The sequence below is a fragment of the Equus asinus genome, chromosome 9 (genome assembly GCF_041296235.1).
Source record: "Equus asinus isolate D_3611 breed Donkey chromosome 9, EquAss-T2T_v2, whole genome shotgun sequence".
Lineage (NCBI taxonomy): Eukaryota > Metazoa > Chordata > Mammalia > Perissodactyla > Equidae > Equus > Equus asinus.
Window position 1 is genome coordinate 88,430,487 of NC_091798.1, and position 15,534 is coordinate 88,446,020.

At 38.8% G+C, this 15,534-nt stretch overlaps 2 protein-coding genes across 2 annotated transcripts; both read right to left on the reverse strand.

The window, feature by feature from the left end:
- Nucleotides 1-10,033: 10,033 nt before the first annotated feature.
- Nucleotides 10,034-11,167, reverse strand: SPZ1 (spermatogenic leucine zipper 1). The gene has a single exon (XM_014856992.3). It carries the CDS (start codon nucleotides 11,162-11,164, stop codon nucleotides 10,034-10,036), a length of 1,131 nt encoding a protein of 376 aa, XP_014712478.3. The 5' UTR covers nucleotides 11,165-11,167.
- Nucleotides 11,168-12,440: 1,273 nt separating this feature from the next.
- Nucleotides 12,441-13,764, reverse strand: LOC106841152 (dnaJ homolog subfamily B member 6-like; the record flags this gene model as incomplete). The annotated part of the gene is given in 2 exon segments (XM_070518184.1): nucleotides 12,441-13,095; nucleotides 13,098-13,764. Coding segments are annotated over 2 exon segments (741 nt in total), but the record flags the coding sequence as incomplete, so codon positions are not given.
- Between the last annotated feature and the right edge of the window lie 1,770 nt (nucleotides 13,765-15,534).

The window sequence follows — 15,534 nt, forward strand, 5'->3', positions numbered from 1 at the left end:
AGGAAAAACAAATAACAAAAACAGTTAAAATTAGTGGCCCCTAGTGGAGCGTGGGGGAATGATTGTTTTTCTTTACAAAATCTTCTGTACATTGGTTTCCTCATCTGTAAATGGAGACAATAATATCTGCCTTACAGACTTTTGTCAGGATTAACTGAGATAATACATGGAAAGGGCCAAGAGTAGCACTGGGACGTTGTAAGCATTCAATTTATTAAATTCTTTATTTTTTAAGACTTCGCATATATTAGGGTTTCTCCAGTTTGGATCCTGGGCACAAACATGGCACCACTCATCAGGCCATGCTGAGGTGGTGTCCCACATAGCACAACCAGAGGCACTCACAACTAAAATCTACAACTATGTACTGGGGGGCTTTGGGGACAAGAATAAAAAAAAAAAAGATTGGCAACAGTTGTTAGCTCAGGTGCCAATTTTTATTAAAAAAAAAAGAATGGAACAAGGGATATCACTACAAATTTCGCAGATATCAAAGGAATAATTAAGGGGACGATACAACATCTCCACACATATAAATCTGACAACTTAGATGAAATGGATCAATTCCTCAAAAAATGTGAACTACCACAACTCACCCAATCTGAAAGAGATCATTTGAATAGCCTTATAACTATTAAGAAAATTGAATTCATAATTTAAAGTCTCTCCCCCAAAAGATCTCCAGGCCCAAAAGTTTCACTGGAGAATTTTACCAAATGTTTACCAAAATAACATCAATTATACACAACTTCTTCCATAAATTAGAAGAGAAAAGAACACTTCCCAATTCATTTCATAAAGTCACTATTACCTTAATACTGAAACCAAAGACAGTACAAAAAATAAAACTTCAGATAAATATCCCTTATGAATATAGACACAAATATTCTTATTAAAAAATGTAATTCAGCAATATAAAAAATATTAATTCCATGGCCAAGTGAGTTTATTTCAGAAATGCAAGGCTGGTTCAAGATTCAAAAATCAGTCTATGTAATCCACCACATTGACAGGCTAATAAAAAAATCACATAAGTATATCACTTGATGCAGAAAAAGCATTTGACAACATTCAAGACTTACTCCTGATAAAAACTCTCAGAAACCTGGAAATAGAGGGACATTTGCCTAGTTGATAAAGAAGATCGACAAAAATCTACAGATCATATTCGATGGTGAAAGACTGAATACTTTCCCACTAAGCTAGTGTCTTCCATGACACAACTGCCCAGTGGAAACCATTAAGAAGATGCCAAACCCAGCTTGGCAACCAAATAAGGATATAAAACAACCTTTATAACAGAACAAAACTCCTATGTTGACAATAAAAGCATGACCTCAGTAGTTTTCAAGGCCAAGAAGAGAACTAATGACTGGAGGTCAACTAAGAAAATTATATTGTTGCTTAGTTTCTTTCCATAAATAAGAATTGTACCAGGTAAAGAGAAGATGCCATTATAGCTATAATGCTTCCCTTGAAAACCTCAAACCTTAATATAAAGAATGTTATAGCCATGTTTGAGTGTGTGCCTGTCAGAGGTGCTAATGTACTCTTTTTAAAAATAATTTTCATCCATAAGCCTGGTGTTCAGAAAACATTACTGGACAATCTAAATATGGCTGTAGGGGATAACAACATATTTGGAATACAGTGACTGGTGAAAGTTGCCATTCTCTTTCTTCCTTGGAGGATTGTCCTTTAAAAAAACTGACTTAAAGGGGCTGGCCCCGTGGCCGAGTGGTTAAGTTCGCGCGCTCCGCTGCAGGTGGCCCAGTGTTTCGTTAGTTCGAATCCTGGGCGCGGACATGGCACTGCTCATCAGACCACACTGAGGCAGCGTCCCACATGCCACAACTAGAAGAACCCACAACGAAGAATACACAACTATGTACCGGGGGGCTTTGGGGAGAAAAAGGAAAAAATAAAATCTTTAAAACAAAAAAAAAACTGACTTAAAAATATGTTAGAATGTTGGATAGTATTTTACTGTTGACAGACATATATAATAAGAAAAGCAATAAAAAATGATAAATGGTAATGTTATAAAAATTATTGTGTACATACTCTGTTCATTTAAGAAATGTTAAGATTTAGGTGGTTAGTTTTCTTAAAGTTCTTAAAATTCTTAGATTAATAAAATAAACTTCTTTTGATTAGATGTCATAATTGACAGCAGCCCAAAGTTCTGACCAAAGACGTCAATGCTGATACATGTAAATTTAGTTCATTTTAATTTCTGTATTAGTACTTTTCATGAGTATCGCCCAGTTTAGCCATTCTTCACCAATAGGCAAAGCTTTATTTCCCACAATATTTTAATGTTGCAAAGAATAGTGTTATACTTGGCTACTTTTGCTCATGCATAAGGGTTTCTGTAGAGTTTATAAGTAGAAGTAAAATTGCTGGGTTGCAAGATAAATGCATTTTCTTTTTTTTTCTTAAAATTTTTTTTCCTATGGAATATATCAAACACACAAAGGATACCATAGATGCTGATGTATAATTTAAAGAATAATATTTAAAGTCATACCAGTGTGTCTACTACCCTGTTTAATAATTTTTGGATTATAAAGGAAATCATAAGAAATATTTTTAAAAACTTAATATTAATAATGATGAAAGCATTTCATATGAACGCTAGTGACCCACATCCACAGCAGTTATACGGGGAAATTTATAGCTTTAGAAACGTTTTTGAGGAAACAAGTTAAAAATAACCACAGGAAGCATTCAACTCAAGAAGTTGAAATAGCACAACAAACTAAAAACAATAAAGAAAATCAAGATAAGGACAGAAATCGTTGAAATGGAATACTAAAAATAATGAAGATTAACAGACCCAAATCCAGTTTTTGGAAAAGATTAACGTGGTAGACCAAGAAAAGGGAAAAGATACAAATAAACAAAATAGAATATTTCCCCAGAAAAATCTGAGGACCACTGAATGGTACTTTTCTCCTAAAAAATAAATCCCTAAAATCAAAACAGAATGCAAAGATCAGCACCTAATTCTTCATAAAATTAAGTTTTGTAACAGACTAGTGCTGACCAACGTTATGCGTACCTCCCTGTGAAAGAAGATTTAATTAAATATGAAGTAGTGGTTAGTGGTTTCCTCTGGAAAACCATGTAATTATTAGAAAAGAAAGACACTCAACTGGTTGTAATGCTCCCATGATGACTCCTTGTCTGAGGCCTTCACTTATGTTAAGAAGTATTTTAAAAATGGCTCTCAGGGGCCGGCTCAGTGGCACAGCAGTTAAGTTTGCACGTTCTATTTCGGCGGCCCGGGGTTCACAGGTTTGGGTCCCAGGTGTGGACGTGGCACCGCTTGGCTAAGCCATGCTGTGGTAGGCATCCCACGTATAAAGTAGAGGAAGATGGGCACAATGTGTGCTCAGGTCCAGGCTTCCTCAGCAAAAAGAGGAGGACTGGCAGTAGTTAGCTCAGGGCTAATCTTCCTCAAAAAAAAAAAAAATCAACAACAACAAAAATCAACAATAAAAACTCATCAGGGGGGAGGAAAAAATTAAACCTAAAGGAAAAGATTCTCTTCCACTAATGTCAGTCACTAAAAACAGACAATAAAATTTATGCATAAAATTGAAAATATCAGTGTCTACAAATGCACACAACTTTGAGCAAAGCTTTACAAATCCTTCATGCCACACAGAGCAAATGAGAAAATAATGTAAATTCATTTTCACCTCAAACCTAGTTCTTAAGAGAAAATATGCAGGAAGAGGCATATGAATATTTTCACAGAACATATTTTCGAGAATTTTTTTAAAACTCAGACTCCAATGCCCAGAACAAATGAACAGTATGCTTAGCAGTTAGCACTATGTTAATGTCTCAGCCACACAAAAATCAAGTTCCCGAGGGCAAAGCATTTAATTACCTTTCACAACAAGAGAGGCGCTGCTGTGGTTCAACCAGATGTAAAACAGTGCTCTCCAATTTCTACAGAAACCACTCTATTCTGACTTCACTTAAGCTAATGAACAACGAAATCAAGTTTTCCTTTTCAGTATTTATCTAAGATGTAGTCATAACAAAGTAGTTGCAATAAAGTATATGAAATATTTAATAAGAATGTACGAACCTATAACGAAAATAAATTGTGAAAAAGGATAAAAGATTTTCACCTTCAAACAACCCATTTTTCTAAAACAAAAATAGTCAGCTTTCCACTGGGGAAAATAATCTGCAGTTGAAATAAGACACCCAAACAGCGCTGAAGTTTTTTGTAGTCTGTCTTTGCAATGAGAAAAGACTACTTCAGAGAAAACTTAACTTGAATAGCGTATATAAACATCATATTGCTTTTTCAATTAAGGGGGCAATATCTAGTGATCTGTCAAAGCAATTTTGCGTTCGTGAATTATCAAATTCAAGACCCCAGGAGTGGTTAAATAGGTTTTTAATTTTTAATTATTTGTTAAGTTGTACAAATAAGTTTTACACATTTTTCTGTATATTTGTTACATTACATTTCAGAATTTTTTAAAGAGTTAAACCCTTACTTGGACCTACAGGGAAGCCAAATTTTTAAAAATAATTTTTGGCTCACGGAATATATTTTCAAGGAGAAATGAGGTGCTTATTCCTACTGAAGTATTAACATTATCAAGAACTGTTTTCTTTTGTTTGTTTTAATCTGTGGAACTGCTATGGCTTGATGGGAGAGACTTTGTAGAGATGCAAGTATTTTGAAATCAAGAATTCCTAGTTCATTACTATGAAGAATTTATTGGGAAAAATTTATTTGACAAAGAAGTTTGTATGAATTTTTTCTTCCTCCTAGGATGATTATCCAAAAAATATATATTAAAAATCACTATTGCTGTTGGACAGAGTGTACTGATGCTGGGAATGAACGTCTAAAAGTTCCAAAAACAGAGTTGGATTTTTATTGGAATTTGACCCTCGGGTATGAGAAAATACAGCGTTGAAGAGCCTCTGGACTAGGCCAACACTGATTCTGGTTCCAGATTTTCACTGATTTCACAGCTTGGCTTTTCACTGTCTACAAGTGATGGCCTAAACATCCTTCCGAGTGTGAAATGCCATGATACTTCTCCAAATAATTTTACATTAACCGAAGGACTATAATCCATAATTGTCCACTGGAGGCCACATGAACCCACCTTTAGAAATGCCTTGTTTTTAGAAATTCTCATTTGCATGTTTTGGAATTGGATAAAAATATATATATGACTTTGTGGTAGGAGGACAATTTTATTACACATAGAAAATGTTAAAGTCAACGCCAAATCCAGAGGGTGTGATGTAGCAGGGCTTGCTTGCTGTATTTGAAGCTTGATTAAACACCTGTAATTAATTTTAGCAACAATTTATTTCTTGGTAATGCGAACCACATATCTGGTAAAATACAAAAATGAACTGCACAATGTTTTATTAATCAAGATGGTTGGAAAATAAAACAGTGTAGATGGTGTGTAGTTTCCATTAGAGGGAAAGGCAGATGGAAGAAATGCGTGATTCTTTGAGAGCCTCAATCCTGCTTCACTGGAAATCTTTTTCTTCTGCCAGAGGCTGGAATAGGAAAATTTTGGCTCTTAGATTATTTGTAAAGTGATCCATATTCCAAACATGAGAAAGAAATGTTGGTCTGTGGAGCAGGGAGCAGTATTTCAAACTGTATTTTCAGTACTTCAACAAATGAGAATTTCTTAGGCCCGATGCTTCATCTGTAATAGAACTGGTTGTGAAGACTGTGATTGTCTTTGTTGGGTCTTTAGTATTCATCTTTATCTTGTCCTGCACGCACATACGAGGTTTTTGGATCAGAGACAGACTATGATTACTTACATAATAATAATTGTGCTCCAGTTCTTACCCCTGGAGAGATGCAACGAGCACCAGAGTTCACCCTGCATGCACCACGGTCTGTACTGTGATGAAAGCTGAGAGAATGAATCTAGTCATTTGTGTAGACAAGAAAGGCAGCTGTCTTCCCCTTCTAAAAGTGGGGTGGGAGCGGGACCTCTGCTCCTTGAAGAAAAGGTATAAAGGATCCCGGGTTCTCTTTCTAACCCTTTATAATGTAAATAAATCTCTCCAGGGGCCAGGTAAGTCCAGCGTCTCCAGCTTTACAACTCAGAGATGTCTCCAAAGTCCAGACCTCCCCCTAGTTTGAGATGTAAACACACATCTCCAAAGTTAGGTGTCTTTTGAGTTCTCATTCTCTATACAGTTGTAAATTATCTTCTAGAGCTTGCTTTTAGTCCAGGATCTCCAAATTTCCATAAAATTTGTTCATAAACCCCTAACTGGGGCCGGCCCCGTGGCCGAGTGGTTAAGTTCGCGCGCTCTGCTTCCGTGGCCCAGGGTTTCGCTGGTTCGGATCCTGGGTGCAGACACGGCACCGATCATCAAACCCATGTGGAGGTGGCATCTCACATGCCACAACTAGAGGGACCCACAACTGAAAATACACAGCTAGGTACCGGAGAGGGGCTTTGGGGAGAAAAAGGAAAAATAAAATCTTTAAAAAAAAAGAAAGAAATCTCTAACTGTGAAGAAACACAAAAATATTTTTGCTACAATTCACAACGTTTCAAAATTAACTCTTCCTTCTGCCTGGGTCGCGTGGTCGCCCAGCCAAAGACCTCATTTCTCAATTGCTTTCAGATAGATGTGGCCTCGTGACTGAGCTCTAACCAATGAAAATGTCACTTCTGGGTGTGGGTGCTATGTGCAATCTAATGTTGAAACTATGACTGCCTTGAGAGTGTGTCATGTGCAATGGATGTCGCATATTGCTGTGCATCTCTCAAAAACGTGAAAACCCCCCGGTTCCCTTGTGCGCTTGTGGTGGCAGCAGGGGAGCCTCAGTGCAGGGTTTAGGAACTGGCGAGTCAGCCCTGAGCATTTGACAGATAAATGGCACTGACAGAATTTGTTCGGGTGACGCATATGAACAAGAGAAAGCACAAGAAGTGATTATTTGGTTCAACGATGTTGTAGTTTCTCATTTCACTCATTTAGCACCTGCTATGCGAATTTCCTGTTTGGAAATGGAATAGAACAAAGCCTGAAGCTGAAGGGATCACTCATTTTCTTGAATGCAAAAAAAAGAGGATTAGTAATGCAACCAAATGGACTCTTCTAACAAATAGCAACAAATTCTCTCACTTTTCCACAATCTGAGAATATATTGATTTCATCTTAATTCCTGCAGTATTTTTTCACTAAGCAAACAATTCTGGGTTGACGTCTCTTTCAGTTCTTGAAAGATGTTCCTTTCCTTCCGGCCTCCATGGTTTCTGATGAGAAATTCACTGTCATTTGGATCACTGTTCCCCTATATCTAATGAGTCATTTCTCTCTCTCACTGCTTTCAAGATTTTTACGTTGTCTTTAGGTTTCAGAAATTTGATGGTGAGTGCCTTGACGTTGAGTTTACACTATTTGGAGTTCACTCAGTTTCTTGAATCTGTAGTTTTATGCCTTTCACTAAATTTGAAGAATTTTCAGCCATTTTTTTGTTGACTACTTTTCCAGTCCATATTCTATCCCTCTTTGCGGGGGATTCTGACAACACCAATGTTAGATTTTTGTTACTGTTCCACAGATTCTTGAGACTCTAGAATCTAGACTTTTTTTCAGCCTATTTTCTCTGTTGTTCAGAGTGGGTAATTTCTATTATTCTATCTTCAAGTTCATGGAATCTCTACTCTGACATCAACGTTCTAATATTGAGCACATCCAGTGAGTTTATTTTTACATATTATATTTTTCAATTCTATAAATTCTATTTGTTTCTTGTTTTTGTTTTTTTTTTCCCTGAGTTAACATCTACTGTCAATCCTCTTCTTTTTGCTGAGGAAGACTGGCCCTGAGCTAACATCCATGCCCACCTTCCTCTACTTTATATGTGGGACGCCTACCCCAGCATGGCTTGCCAAGCGGTGCCAATGTCCACACCTGGGATCCGAACTGGCGAACCCCGGGCCACCAAAGCGGAATGTGCGAACTTAACCGTGGTGCCACCTGGCTGGCTCCTGTTTCTGCTTTGTATTTTCTCTTTTGTTCCTGAGACTTTCTATTTTTTTCACTTGTTTCAACTGTGTCTGTAGTTGCTCAATGATGCATCTTTATAATGACTGCTTTAAAACCCTAGTCAGATAATTCCAACATCTGTCCTCCCATTGTTGGCATCTGTTAATTGTCTTTTCTCATTTAAGTTGAGATTTTCCTCATTCTTGGAATGAAGAGTGACTTTTCTGTATGTCCTAGACATTTTGGGCATTATGTTATGAGACCCTGGATCTTATTTAAATCTTCTGTTTTAGCAGGTTTCTTCTGATGTTGTGACAGTGGGGGAAGGGTGTAGAAATCTAGGCTATCCATGTGGACTCCACTGAGGGAAGGGGTCGGGGGGAGCACCTTGTTACCATTGGGTGGGGGTGGAACTCCAGGGTCCCCACTTTGCCTTCTCTGCACCACCCCAGAAGATGAGGGGAGGAGTGCTTTGTTACCTCCAGGCAAGGGCTAAAGTCTAGTCTCTCCACTAAGTATTTGCTGATGGGGGCAAGGGTGGAGGCATGGCTTTTTCCATGCGGTTTGACTAGAGTAGGGCACGGGTTTTTTGGTTTTAGTTTTGGTGAGGAAGATTGGCCCTGAGCTAGCATCTGTTGCCAATATTCCTCTTTTTTTTCTCTCCAAAGCCCTCAATAAGTAGTTGTATATCCTAGTTGTAGGTCATTCTAGTTCTTCTATGGGATGATGCCACACCATAGCTTGATGAGTTACGTGTAGGTCCATGCCCAGGATCCGAACCAGTGAACCCCAGGCCGCCAAAGCAGAGCACGTGAAGTTAACCCCTCAGCCATGGGGCTGGGCCCCCAGAGCAGGGCAGTTTTTGTCAAAGGTTTCTGTCTTGCCAGACTGTCCTTTTCCTCATCCTTTGGCAAGAGAAAGCTGGCTTTATGGTGCGGGGGGGGGGGGGGGTATTTTCTGTCTAAACGCATTGGCATTTCTGGATTGTGGGCTCCTCTAAGACTTAGTCCAGGATACATGAGACAAAAAGAAAACCCAGGGAACTCAGGATCATGTTATTCCTTATGTCTCAGGGTCCGAGGCCAATCTGTCTCCTTCTCTCCATCTGTCAGAGTCTTCTCATGCTCATTTTATACATAATGTCCAGGGTTTTTAGCTTACTTAATGGGAGGAATAGGGAGAAATGCATCTGCTCCATCTTTTCTGGAACCAGAAGTTCAGCTGCCCTAACAGAGGTATTGCTTTTTGCCCGGGGTAACTCTAGTGCCCCCACCTGGGGGCATGGGAGGAATTTTTCCAGCACAGAACAAAATCTAGATACTCATCTGTTCTTCTAAACAAGCCAAGGTGTCCTTCCCCCAGGGCCTCTGCTTCCGGGTATACCCACCAGTCCCTAGCAGAGGAGCAGGGAGGAGCATCAGCAAAAGTAGATCCAGGGGATGGAGAGACTTACGAGAAGCGAAAAACTGTTTGCGAGCAGTTTACCAGCATTTCTTTTTTTACTCCAGCGCTCCCCACACTTCAGTGGATAATGGGAAAAGGAAACATGAATTTAAAAAGCAAGCTTTAAAAGTTCACAACTGAAGTTTTATATACTTTTTTCCCCAGAACTTCCCCCCCCCCGAGGTCATCTTTAAATAAAGAAAAAAAAAAAACCTTTCCATCGTTTGATCTGGTTTTTATTTAGATCTTTACTTAATTGGACCTGTAACTTCCTACTTTTGGTTAAAGCATCATAGGATCCCTATCTAATAACTACAAAAGCAAGCATATTGTAAAGATGAAAAATTATGAACTTGATGTTGACACCAATGGTCATTAAAAGCCAAACTTACATAACTACTGAGGGAACGAACAAGGTTGGTGTCAATCTTCTTGTTCTATAGCTGTTTCTCAGTTGAATCAACAGATCTATCGTAGGTTTGATGATTGATCATGCCTGGAATTGGATGTATTATAGTTTTCGGTTTTTAAGAATTGCCTTTTCTTCTACTTTTGATATTTTCTATCTTAGGCTGCTGCCTGGCCTCCTTTTTCCCATAAGAGCTTTTCTTGCAATACGAATATTGAGCCAGTTATTACGAGCTTTTTTATTACGACAAACATCCAGGCTTCTATAGAATTGGTTTCTTTTCTGAAATGCACCCTCCATTGCTTGTATTTTCTGCTTATACATTTCTACCTTCTGGGCTTCTGGTAGCTTCGGTTCTTTCTCCTCCTGTTCACTGTTGATCTGAATTGGCTTCTCTTGCCCAGCTCGCTCTTTCTGACGATGGAGTTCCTTGAGAAGCTCTACTCTCTGCTGTAAGATCTGGCATTCATTCTCCAGCAAAGCTGCAATCAAACGCAATGAATACGTGTCATGCTTCAGTTTCTTCACTTGTTCCTCCAGCTTGTGCTTAGCTGACGCCTCGTTATTTGGTTGCGTTTGGAAATGGATTCTATTATTTGCAAGAGTTTCTCTTATGTCTTCCTGAGATTTCTGGTACAATTTTATTAGTTCACTAAGCTCACTATGTTGCACACTCCAGTGTTCTGCTTCCTGGAGTAACTGCTCCATGTTGTTCCTAAGTTTGATATTTTTTTCTTGAACATGAGGGAATTCATGCTTTGCCTTTTCCTTACTTAGCTGAGTTTCATTCAGGGCTCTTTCTTCTTCTGAACGATTTACCAAATCCCTTGCAAAACCTTGTACTGTATCCTTGGAGTTCTGGTTTTCCAATATCATCTCCTGTTTCTTTGCATTCTGTTCTTTCTCTAGGTCCAAACTACCAAGCAGGTTTTTCAATAGCACTTTGTTCATTTTATCGAGTCCTCTGATTTTTTCTGTAAGCTCTGCCACATCCTCAGAAATATTGGTTTCCTCAAAAGATTCTTTTGCTTCTGTGATCTTCTCTTCACAACTTGTCATATTTTTAACAATATCCTTAATTTCTTTTAGGAGATTTTCAAACTTCTTTGCAGTCTCTTGTTCAGTTGCTTGATGGACCTCACCGTTTAGGGAAGGGAGAGAACCCCAGGAGAGAGGGGGAAGTGATCCGATTTTGAATAAGGCAACAATAATCCTGGGCTCCAGAGACTCTTGAGTGACACCAGCAGTAGGCTTAAGAGTTTTGGAGACGGTGGGCACTTCCATCTCTGCTGAGTTAGTAGGGCTGGTGATCAGGGCACGAGGAAAGCAGAAAACCTTAGAGATTACGGGAAGGGAAGGTGGCGGTCCTAGGTGCAAATGGCTGGAGGATGTGAAACTAAGAGGAAGTCAGAGATCAGAGTTAAGGACTGAAGCTAGAAAGGTGATGTTTAGGTGGAAGGTGACATTTCAGATAGCCTGGGGGAGAGGGGGAGGGAAGAGGGACCAGGAGCTAGGGCTCCATCTCTCCTCTTCCAGGCTTCTGGTATTTATTCTCAGACCCTAGCAACCAGGTCCTTATTCTGTCACGGCACCATTGTGGCCTATCCCCAGCTTCTGTCTCCTTTGTGTCACAATAGAAGCCTCTTAAAGTCCTGCCCAGTGACTCCTGCAACAAAATCAACCTTGAGCTACTTCTACTGCTCACGCCAGAAGGCTCTCTCTTCCTTCCCAGTCCTTCCCCTCCTTACTTGCCTGGGTCTTTATTCATGTCATTCTAACTGTGGTCAGTGACAGTCCTTCCTCATCCCCACCGCCCACGACCCAACCTCCACTGCAGTGTTTTTCCACCCTGTGAGTGCGTGGCTGAGGGACACGCTCCCTGGTGAGGTTCCCCTTTCTTTCACAGCACCTGGAGACTCTACCGTTCCATTCTAAGAGGGATGCTACTGTCTAAGGAAGTTATCCTTACAAAATAGAACCCCAAAGTGCTGCATCTTTTTGTGATTTTAGAGAAATAATGTCAGGAATCACTCTATTCAAAAATATTCTGCTGCAGTCAGAAGAGAATATCTGAATGGTTCTCTAAAAACGCAGTTACAAATTGGGACTTTTCTTGGGTTCAAATACAGGCATCTTTTAAGCCAGGCTGAGTAAGCTTGCTCCCCAATCATTTACATCAAATGATGTAAAACTGTCATCACTACTTTTCACAAGAACTTGTTAAAAGTGGCATAATTTATCTAAAGCATTTGAAACAGCTAAATCTTATAGTGGGTTGTAGAAAACTCACTCAAATTTAAAATCTAGTGTGTCTTCGTCTTTTTCTCCTTAGCAATCAGGACCTCAAGAATATTGAGTTCAACCAAAGAAAACATTCCTTAAGTGAGACTTTCTCTTGGCCTTCAAAATCTTGCTAGCAGGCACTTTACTAACTGGAAGTTTGCTTCCAATCTTAAAGGAAAACTCATACCCTAGTAGGTTTTTTTTTTTTTTTTTTTTTTGCCGGAAAGAATGCACCAAACACATTCGCATTTCTTTTCTTTTTTTTTTTAAGTAAAGGACAAAGATCCAATTTACCAGCTTTACTTTTTTAAACCTAAGCTTAACATTACATATTTAAACAATTGTCGAAACTTACTAAGTTGCCAGCATTCATGCACAACTAGAAAACATCCTCAATTTATATTAAACCAGAAATGTATTACCATTAATGCATTAATATCTTTCACTACTAAATACTGAAAAAAAAATGAAATTATTTTTGTGGAAGATTCATTCTGGCAATGTTAACTTCACAGCAGGCTGACATTATTCGGCTCACGTTTCAAACACAATGGAAAAGCAGGTCCGCGCTGCTGTTAGTGTACGAAAGAGTCACGGCCACCTTGGATTACGTTTAATAAAAAAGCAAAGTGCATACAGAAATTTACAACAATTTTAAAGACAAAAAAAAAAAATGGTCCTATTATTTGGTCCCAACAATAAACTCAAAAGTCTATGACAAATAGGGCTCCTACGAGCTGTGCATGAATACTTTAGACTAGGTACAGTTATACTGAAAGTCGAGTTCGTTTGAAATCTTCAAAAAAAATGTTCCTGTTAATCCTCAAATGGTGCTTGTTATGTTAACATTTCTGTTTGTTACATGCATGCGTTGAACTGCTTGTTATCCAAGCGCAGCAGCTGCTCCTTACCATTTATCGTTAGAGACTTTGGCCATCTTCTTCAACTTCTACTCTGTCTTGACCATTCTCGACAATTCTCTTTGTAGTGATTTTTCTGCCATTAACGATTTTAGTAGAAGTTGATATAGATTTGAAGTTGCCCATCCCACTACCACCAAATGCCGTGGAAGAGAACGAAGTGAGGCCCCCACGACCCAGTGAACCGAAGGAAGTAAATCCTGCATCAAAAGAAGGGAATCCTCCTCCAAAAGATGGAAATCCACTGAAGGCAGAGAAAAACGACCCTGTGCCTCGGTTTCTGCTTCCGCAGGGGCCCCTTCGACTACCAAAAAAGTCTTCAAATGGGTCTTCAAAGAAGTTGAATGAAAACGGGTCCCTTCCACCAAAAAATTCCCTGAAGACGTCATCTGGGTTACAGAATGTGAAGCTAAGCTCAAACGGACTGTCAAAGCGACTTCCACCTCCACCTCCACCGTTTAATCCTTCTTTGCCGTACTTGTCATAGATGTCCCGTTTTTCAGCATCTGATAACACCTCAGACGCCTCAGCTACTTGTTTAAATTTTCTCTCTGCTTCTTCTTTATTCTCAGGATTTTTATCTGGATGCCACTTCAGTGCCAGTTTCCGATATGCCTTTTTAATATCCTCGGCTGAGGCATGTGTCTGCACGCCTAGAACTTCACAGCACTCCACCGTGTTTTAACAGGCTGTTGGAACAAGTCCGAGGACGCGGGGCCGGCGGCGGGACGGCGCGGCGGGAAAGGGCCCGGTCTCCCTCGGCTCCGGCGCGGCGCCGCTGGTGACGGTGACAGTGGCTCCTCGCGCTTTCCTTTCTCCCCTAGTAGGTTTTTTTTTTTTTAGAGAAAAGAAATTTATATACTTTTCTTTCACAGCTACCAGTTCACTTGACTTTAATTTCCCTGAGCCTCATGCTCATCTTCCAGTCAGCTGGGCTCAGAGCCATCGCCTCATGACCGTCCACAGATACAGCAGAGTTGGTCCTTTTTTTTTTGACATGAAGAAGGAGCGCTTTTTCTAATTCACACAGTGATACCATGGAGGCTAGCAATTGTCCTCATGCTTTGATTCCATCTCATAAGGTCCTGTTGATTCGAGGCATCAGTGAGGAAAATTTTTCAATCTCCAGGCCAGGGAAATTTTTTTTTCTGATTTGGTCATTTATTTCTAGTTTATTGCATTGTAATCAGAAAATATAATATTTCTACTTTTTGAAATTGATATTTTCTCTTTGGCCTAGTAAATTATCGGTGTTTATGTATGTTTCACCAATACTTGAAAAGAAAATGTATTTTATATTTTTTTCTTATGCTTGCGGCTTTTAGATGCTTTTGGACGTAAATATGATATTACTTTTGTCTTTGATTGTTATGGAAACTGGTTTGAAGTTAGCTTGGTCAAGATATAAAGAGAACTCTTTTCCTTTCATCAAAAGGGAATTTAAATATTTCCTTCCTGCATACAAATATAATGAATTTCACATAACATTTCTGTTAATTTTACTGAAATCTGAGTTTACTGCGGGTGCTGAAAGAATCCCAGAGTGGTCCTCTCTCCTTTATGACCCACATTCCCAGTGGATAACTAGGGAAGTCAGGCACATTTGGATTGTCTTCTGATTGCTATCTACTAAGTTTCCCATTGCTTAATGACTTTAAAAAAAGAAAAGCAAAAAGCTGTTTCTAAAATTATTAGAGAGAAAAATTGTATACAATTTTCTCTCTTTAAAACCAGTTAGCCTTAACAAAAATATAAATCATATCAAAGGGCACATGATGTCATTATGTCATTTTTGCGATGTTAACCTTGGTCACTTTATTAGGAGATATCTGCTGGATTTATCTGCCGTAAAGCTACTATCTTTTTTTGTAATTAATAAAGATCTTGGGGGAGATATTTTGAGACTATGAAGTTATCCTGTTTCTCCTCAAACTTTTGCTGTACAGTCGACTTTTTAGTATAAGGAGTGGATCTTGCCTGCAACAGTTACTCAGTAGGGATTAAATGATGGTTTTCTATTTCTCTTATTCCTTTTATATTTATTGACTGGAATTATTTTGTAAAGAAGAGCTGTTTTCCTGTATTTACCTATTCATTCATTCATTCAACTATGCATTTATATAAGTAAGAACTCACAGATGTTTGTTTTATTTTGGGGGTTATAATTGAATACCATCACTTATTTTCTTGCTCAAATATATATGAATAATTTTAACATGATAGAAGTTTTTTGGTATAATGAAGTATATTTTTATTTTGTGTAATTGTTCTATAGTTTTGTTTTGTTTTAACCAAAGCATAATAGCTGATTGATGATGACTATTCAAGGGTTAGAGCATATCCACAAGGGATTCTGAAATGCAGGGTGTGATTTTAGACATAATGACCCATGTGGTTGATTTTATATGTAGTACTGCACTTGTATGTAGCCAGTTTAGAGGAGAAATTGTT

Bases quoted from the DNA above. Each gene is read 5' to 3' on its own strand.
- SPZ1 (XM_014856992.3), bottom strand. From the start codon at position 11,164: ATGGAAGTGCCCACCGTCTCCAAAACTCTTAAGCCTACTGCTGGTGTC.